The following is an 8758-nucleotide window of genomic DNA, read 5'->3' on the forward strand; positions in this document are numbered from 1 at the left end:
CGCTAGAGGGCACTGTTCGTTTGTGAATGAGATCTTATGGGCGGATTGATATTAGTTTTAGACAGTGTCACTCGGTTCATTCATAAAAATGACCGGATCTAATTTAAAGATGGCGATTTGCTTTTTCTTTTGATCGTGATTGACTCTACGTGGAGGAAAACTTTTGTAATCTTTGAACAAAATACGTCGGAAATGTCATTGTTTTAACTCTTCACGGAGGTGAGCATAGTTAAATACTTAATTTATGCTGTTTTATGCTGTCTTAATAGAAGTTTCATAAGGATTCAGCCAAAACATTCATATCAGTTGTCGCCCGACGTCCGCGGATATTCGGATATTAAACAATATCCGGTTACTTGGTTGTAATTGCAGAACTATCCGGTTTATAAATAGCTATTCGCGCCCTATGCGGATATCCGGTTAAGAAAAAAAAGGCATTCGCGGTTACAGATAGGAAAACCTATTCGCCATTAACCGGATATTCAAATAATTCGAATAATACCGGTCTCATTTCCAAGATAGCTTGGATGAGCTGGTGAGCTTGTTCGCTCGCCCCCTATCGGTCTAAGACTACTTGGATGAGCTGAGCTTGTTCGTTAGACCCCACTGGTCTCATCTTCTAAGATAGCTGGGATGGGCTGATGAGCTTGTATAAATTATTCGTCAGCCTCTTTGGATGAAAATGTGGTCAAGCAAATTGATTGCCTATGTCATAAATTCTGTAAGCAAAAAAACTTGGTAAGGGTAGCCAAATCTTTCTGAGCAAGACCACCCAAAGTTCCAAAAGTTTTACATTGTCAGGAATAGGTGCCCCAAATGATTTTTTTGCTTAGCTAAGAACTTAGTCTCTTCAAAAAGGCTTTACGAATAAAGACATCGTTCAATGTGAAGTAGTTAATATCCGGGCCTCCCGGGAGAACAGTTCATTGACAACTAATGGGGCTACCCTGGTTCAATAAGACAAAATTACTGAATTAATACACAGATGACTACATGTACAAATTACAGATGAAGAAGTTGGAGAAGCAGTTGAAGCAGGCTAAGGAGGAGTTGGAGACAGTTGCAGACCAGGTTTTAGAGTTAAAGCAAGCCTTGAATGAACGACAGCAGAGTGCTTCCCGTATGGCAGAGGGACAGTTAGAACACCAGGTCAGGCTCAAAGATATATCACAGTATCCTGTCTGTTTGTACAGAACCCCCATGCAAAATTCATTGAGACAGTTTTGCTTTAAGGTTTTTCACCTAAATTTATGAAGTTATCAACTTTTGTGTCTTGCGTGGTTTTCAAGGACTTGCAGTCTTTCTAAAAATGCAAATTTCCATCCCATGAATTGTTTTTGAAGCAAGGAAATTTCCATTAAATTGTGCCAAACTATTGGGCCAGGAATAGCAAAAAGCCTGAGAACTTGCTTGGGCAGTGTTCGTTTGTGTGCCCAATAGAGCTGCTGCTTAAGCATGTCAAGGCTAAAAGTGGCTAAACGTACCAGACTCGAGCTTTGGTGTTTCTGATCAGTCCTGTTTTTGACACTTGTCCATTGTTACAGCTATTTTTTTCTTTTGAATGGAGATTTTACATGTTGTCTCAACATGTTTACTATTGATAGTTGTATTAATCCCTGCATTAAAAAAATTCAAAAGCCATTCTAATTCTTCTGGAATAGGATCATGCTATTTCAAAAGAAAGTAGTTAAAATGCGGGTTAATTTTCAAGCATTTGAAACACATTGTTCTTGTATTAGGTGTCTCATTTTGAGACAGGTTTGAATCACATCACTACTGAGGCTGAGAACAATGCTGCAATGATCGAGAAGAAACTTCATCAAGCATGTATGGATCTTGAAGACAGGACCACCCAGCTGACAGAAATAACTACAACTCTCAGGTAACTAACACAACAAGAGTATAGAGAAGTTTAGAAAATGTGCATAAATGTAGAAAGATAGGCAGTCATTCATCAGCCTCAATTGGTCAATCATGAATTTGATCTTGAGTCCAGTGCTCTAAACCGCGTTGCCACAACATGCAACAAGATGCAAGTAGAGTAAGTAGACCTTTAATACAAACTTACTCCCTTTGTATTTTTAGCTCATTCAAATTAATGCAATGAAACTTCAACCAGGGCAAAAATGTTGAACACCTATTCGCTCAATGAGACTTTCTATTCACTAAAGTACACACGAGGTACATGGTAAATATGGCTGCATCACCACGTGCCAGGTGTTAATTTTGCTAATTAACCAAGCGCGCATGTGAGTATTCATGCATGTGGTAAATACGCATGACAAGTAAAAAAAGAAAAAATCGGGCTTACCATCCTGCAACTGTGAAGATCTGGAACAGCCTACCATCATCGGTTATCTCAGACATTACTACCCAGGGCATGCAGTCATTTAAATGTAGAGTAAATAAATACCTTAAGTAATGTCCTGTTTTACGGCAATCATGATTGCAGGTGATGCTAGTTGTTGTGTCTGTCATCAATTTCTTGCGAGTGAGGCATATGCCTCACTCACTAGAAATTGATGAGAGACACATCAACTAGCTTAAGGTATTTATTTACTCTACATTTAAATGACTGCATGCCCTGGGTAGTAATGTTGAGGTTGATGAATGACTGCCTATCTTTCTTCATTTATGCACATTTTCTAAGCTTCTCTATACTCTTTTGTTGCTGGACCTTTTTTCCTTTTTAGACCCAAGTTTGGTAAAACCGCTGGACTCTTGTGTTGTTTTTTTTTCCTCAAATTTTATGGCCAAATTGTCTAAAACTGCATACTTCCCTTGCGAAGTGTTTTATATTTTAGTTGCCACGTAATTTGTTAACACATGTACACTGCTGTCTGGTGAAACTTTGCATGGTGGAAATACGATATAGAACGGTTTGCGGTAACACCATGTAATGACTATCTCTAATGAGTTGGGGTGGTTCTGAACTCGATGTTACGACCAGTATGCTCTGATCGTCTTCTGGAGAAAGGTGGACTCCGATGCTGCATACTGCTTAAGTACTGTGGAGGCGGATTAGCTTGGTGATGCACGAAGGCAGGAAATTGGGCTCGGTGATGCGTTGTGCTCACTGAGCTGTGTCAGTAGGATCACCACTTCTCTACAGCGGAACGGATACAACGCCAAGCAAGTCAAGACAAGCAAGCCCATCCCCCCCCCCCCGACCAAAGGGTCTCCTACACCCAAGGTCAAACATACACACCCACAGTTAGTTTACCATACCTAGGTCCCACCTCTCATCGCCTCCAACGCATCTTCAAGGAAGCAGGTATCAAGGTGTATCACTCCGCTCCCAAGAAACTCCATCGCTCTCTCCAATCACACAATGGCAAGAAGGACCCCTCCACTTGTGCCGTAGTATACTGCATTCCATGCGAATGTGGTAAGGTTTACGTCGGGGAAACTGGACATAACCTTCCCACTGGACTTAAAGAACACAGAGCACACGGAAGGAGAGGAGACTTTGATAAATCATCCATCGTCAAACATTCCCACATCACTGACCACAAAGTTGACTGGGAAGCAGCAGAAATCATGGCTCCATTCCAGGCATGGCACCCAAGACGGATCAGAGAGGCCATCGAGATCCACAAGCATGACACTGTACCCCAAGACATCGGCTTCCACATCAGCGACATATCGCTCCCCCTCCTCCGGACCAATGGATCTTCTATATCCACGGTCACCCCTAGGCCCAAACCCCTGTACTTAGTTTTATTCCCCATTGGACTGCTTTGGGTCATCTATACCCTCGGCAACCTAGGCCCCAGCTCAAGTATTTATTTATTTTAGACTGTTTTGGGTCTTCTATACCCACAGTCCCCTAGGCCACACACCCTCACTATCCCCTGTGCTTGATCCTACTGACACAGCTCAGTGAGCACACACCCCCACACACAACCCAAAGGCTCCAGAGCAGGTTTCACCACGCATCACCGAGCGCAATTTCCCACCTTTATTTCCCGCCTTTGTGCATCACCAAGCTAATCCGCCTCCACAGTACTTAAGCAGCATGCAGCATCGTCAGAAGACGATCAGAGCATACTGATCGAAACGTTGAGTTAAACCAACTCATGAAGATAGTCATGACATGGTGTTACCACAACCTGTTCATATATGTGTTGGTTTGATATAATATTTGATGTTTTTCTAATCGTCTTTTACATGTAGTGGGTTGTTTTTGCAGCTGGCATCTTATAAATAAGTACACCATTGCAAGCCGGCAAGCGTATACACGATTTTGCGCTAACTTGGTGGTGCCTGCGCTAACTTGGTGGTGCTAACTTGGTGGTGCGTGCGGATCGAAATAAATGGTGGTGCCTGCGGATTAAAATGGTACAGCACAGACGATTCCGAATAATATAAGATTGAAGTGACCTGGGGTTGATTTCACAAAGAGTTAGGACTAGTCTTATCTCGAGTTAGGACCAGTTACTCGTCCTAACTTAGGACTTTGTGTATCTCCTAGGACTAGTCCTAAGTTAAGACTAGTCCTAACTCTTTGTGAAATCGACCCCCGGCCACTTGCTTGTTGCAGGTGGGGTTCTACTTCCGGCTCGGGCCACTGGGTGGTTGATGTTAAAGGTGCATTTGGGCTCCTCACCTGAAGATGGTGCTTGCATTGGTGTTCTTAACTACAAGATTATGAGAACTATTGCGTTAGAATCATATTCTGTTGAAGTAGATTATTATTATTTTTATTTTTTTTTTACATAGGAACCAACTGCGAGGTGGTATTAACAACTGCATCTCTTAAGAACCGGATGTCACCCAGAGCACTTAAGCCAACAGTGTCAGTAAGGGAGAGCTGAAACCTGTTGCTACATTGAACACAACTAATGTTTCTACCAAATTTTGCCTCATAGTGCAACATAGCATTCTGTATGTAATTATCAAGTTTTGCTCTAAAATGCAAAAAGGCGTATTTATAAAATTTTGCTCTAAAATGCAACAAGGTGTTTTATTTAAGTTTGCTAAAAAATTTGCCCTCAAATTCAACAAGTCGTGTTTATCAAATTTTGTTTCGAAAATGCACAAGCAATTTTTTTATCAAATTTGCGTACTTAGCAAATTTTGCTTGAAAATGCAACAAGGCTTACTAAAATTGGCCGAAAAATAAAATTGTCCCAAATCAGTCAAAAGAACAAGTTTAACCCTTGCAGTTTTTTTTTAAAAAGGCCCATTTCTTAAAAATGACCGACATTTTTTTGTTTAAAAATCAGTCAAAAGAACAAGTTTAACCCCTTGCAGTTTTTTTATAGAAAAATCCTGACTCAAAAAGGCCCATTTTTAAAAATTGGCCGAAAAATAGAATTGTCCCAAATCAGTCGAAAGAACATGTTTAAAGCCATTGGACCCTTTCGGTAAACAGTGTTGTCCAAGGCCCACACTTTGTGTACCACAACTTCTATATCAAATAACAAACCTGTGAAAATTTAGGCTCAATCGGTCATCGGAGTCGGGAGAAAACAACGGAAAAACCCACCCTTGTTTTCGCACGTTTCGCCGTGTCATGACATGTGTTTGAAATAAATCCGTAATTCTCGTTAACGAGAATTTATATTGTTTTGCTGTTTTCTCAAAAAGTAAAGCATTTCATGGAATAATATTTCAAGAGAAGTCTTTCACCATTGCCTTCTGTAAACCCTGTAAGTTATTTGTAAATCTGTGAACTTTTATTTTTTTTTATGAACCGAAAGGGTCCAATGGCTTTAACCCCTTGCAGTTTTTTTAACAAAAAATCCTGGCTTAAAAAGGCCCATTGTTAAAAATTGGCTAGACATTTTTTGTTGTAAAAAACTAGTCAAAAGAACAAGTTGCAGTTTTTTAAACAAAGATCCTGGCTCAAAAAGGCCCACTTTTAAACATTGACAGAGGACTCTGGTTTTATTTGATCGAGTATTAAATAAGAATTCTTGGAAGACGCGATATTTATCTCTTAATACTATAGCCTAAGTGTAGATTTGATCAAGAGTTTATTGTTTAATTACTGTTTGAATTCTTTTAATCACAACTGCAGGGTAGCTACCACAGGCATGTTCCTTTATTTGTTTGTTTATATACAACTTCTTTTTACTTTTGTGTAAATGTTTTATGTGTATTTTTTGTAATGTAAAAGTTTAAATTATGCACTGTCTTTGTTAAATGCGCCATCTTTGTTTAAGGGGCAGTTTTGTTTCTTTGGAACATGCGCTGCCGCCTATGGCCGTTTTGGAGGTGCGCAAAGTCTGAGGCGTTATGTCCAAAGGAAGTAGATCTGCTTCTTAAACAAAATGGCATTGAATGTGGTTAATTGCAATGTGAGGTAATTCTGTCATCTTTACGGGCAGTTTGGATTTTGCATTTCATGTGAGTGCAGCCTGCTGTATGTGCTCATTCCACAAAACTTGATATGCGTTTGGTTACTTAACAATGTTACTGCTTTAATCATTTGAGCCCTTGCCACACCTGCAGGCTAACAGCAACTTACCCGTAAAGATGGTGTCTTTCATTGTCTTAAGATTTGCTGCCTGTTTTGAAATAAAAACCTGTGATTATGTACATTACTTAAATATTAACAATATTAATATAATAATAAATTCCAAATATAATGACAACACAAGAAGGAAACATGTCTTCTTCTTTTTTGTCACCATTCGCATGAATGTTTATTTTTCTATAAATCCAAACTTATCATAAACAAACACAAAAAACCCAAACTTGTCATGTACGAACATGATTAGTCCAAGCACTCATCTTGTACGTACACAATAAATCTAAAGCTATCATGTACGTATACGATAAGTCAATATTTGTTATGTTTGTACACAATAAGTCCAAACCTATCATGTATGTACACGATAAAGCAAAAGTTATTATGTACGTACACAATAAATCAAAACTTGTCATGTACGTACACAATTAGTAAAAAAAGTCATGTACGTACATAATAAGTCCAAACATATCATGAACGTACACAATAAAGCCAAAGTTATCATGTGGGTACACGATAAATCCGAACTTATGTGTACACATGATAAGCAAAAAAATCAGTCAAAAGAACAAGTTTAACCCCTTGCAGTTTTTTTAACGAACAATTCTGGCTCAAAAAGGCCCATTTTTAAAAATTGGCCGAAAAATTTTTTCTGTCAAAAATCAGTTAAAAGAACAAGTTTAACCCCTTGCAGTTTTTTTAACGAAAAATGCTGGCTCAAAAAGGCCCATTTTTAAAAATTGGCCGACAATTTTGTTCTGTCAAAAATCAGTTAAAAGAACAAGTTTAACCCCTTGCAGTTTTTTTAACGAAAAATTCTGGCTCACAAAGGCCCATTTTGAAAAATTGGACGAATTTATTTTTCTCCAAAAATCAGTCAAAAGAACAAGTTTTTTAACGAAAAATTCTGGCTCAAAAAGACCCATTTATTGAAAATTTGGCGACAATTTTTTTGGTCAAAAATCAGTCAAAAGAACAAGTTTAACCCCTTACAGTTTTTTAAACGAAAAATTCTGGCTCAAATAAGCCCATTTTTGAAAATTTGTTTGGTCGAAAATTAGTCAAAAGGACAAGTTTAACCCCTTGCAGTTTTTTTTAACGAAAACTTCTGGCTCAAAAAGGCCCTTTCTTAAAAATTGGCCGACAATTTTTTTATTTCAAAAATCAGTCAAAAGAACAAGTTTAACCCCTTGCAGTTTTTTAAACGAAAAATTCTGGCTCAATAAAAGGCCCATTTTTAAAAATTGGCCGACAATTTTTTTATGTCAAAAATCAGTCAAAAGAACAAGTTTAACCCCTTACATTTTTTTAAACGAAAAATTCTGGCTCAATAAAAGGCCCATTTTTAAAAATTGGCCGACAATTTTTTTATGTCAAAAATCAGTCAAAAGAACAAGTTTAACCCCTTGCAGTTTTTTAAACGAAAAATTCTGGCTCAAAAAGGCCCATTTTTAAAAATTGGCCGACAATTTTTTGTTGTCAAAAATCAGTCAAAAGAACAAGTTTAACCCCTTGCAGTTTTTTAACGAAAAATTCTGGCTCAAAAAGGCCCATTTTTAAAAATTGACCGACAATTTTTTGGGTCAAAAATCAGTCAAAAGAACAAGTTTAACACCTTGCAGTTTTTTTTACGAAAATTTCTGGCTCAAAAAGGCCCATTTTTAAAAATTGGCCGAAATCTTTTGTTGTCAAAAATCAGTCAAAAGAACAAGTTTAACCCCTTACAGTTTTTTAAACGAAAAATTCTGGCTCAAAAGGGCCCATTTTTGAAAATTTGTTGGGTCGCAAATTAGTCAAAAGGACAAGTTTAACCCCTTGCAGTTTTTTTAACGAAAACTTCTGGCTCAAAAAGGCCCATTCTTAAAAATTGGCCGAAATCTTTTGTTGTCAAAAATCAGTCAAAAGAACAAGTTTAACCCCTTAAATTCTGGCTCAAAAAGGCCCATTTTTAAAAATTGGCCGACAATTTTTTGTTGTCAAAAATCAGTCAAAAGAACAAGTTTAACCCCTTACAGTTTTTTGAACGAAAAATTCTGGCTCAAAAAGGCCCATTTTTTAAAATTGGCCGAATTTTTTTTTCTCCAAAAATCAGTCAAAAGAACAAGTTTAACCCCTTGCAGTTTTTTTAACGAAAAATTCTGGCTCAAAAAGGCCCATTTATTGAAAATTGCCCGAGAATTTTTTTGGTCAAAAATCAGTCAAAAGAAAAAGTTTAACCCCTTGCAGTTTTTTTAACGAAAAATTCTGGCTCAAAAATGCCCATTTTTAAAAATTGGCCGA

At 37.9% G+C, this 8758-nt stretch overlaps 1 protein-coding gene across 1 annotated transcript; it reads left to right on the plus strand.

Annotated features, from left to right (window-relative positions):
* The first annotated feature begins 1008 nt into the window (after positions 1-1008).
* Positions 1009-1886, plus strand: LOC139936674 (uncharacterized). The gene is made up of 2 exons (XM_071931543.1): positions 1009-1149; positions 1740-1886. The coding sequence occupies exons 1-2, from the start codon at positions 1009-1011 to the stop codon at positions 1884-1886; spliced, it is 288 nt and encodes a 95-aa protein (XP_071787644.1).
* The last annotated feature ends 6872 nt before the right edge of the window (positions 1887-8758 follow it).

The sequence above is a fragment of the Asterias amurensis genome, chromosome 4 (assembly GCF_032118995.1).
Source record: "Asterias amurensis chromosome 4, ASM3211899v1".
Taxonomy (NCBI): Eukaryota; Metazoa; Echinodermata; class Asteroidea; order Forcipulatida; family Asteriidae; genus Asterias; species Asterias amurensis.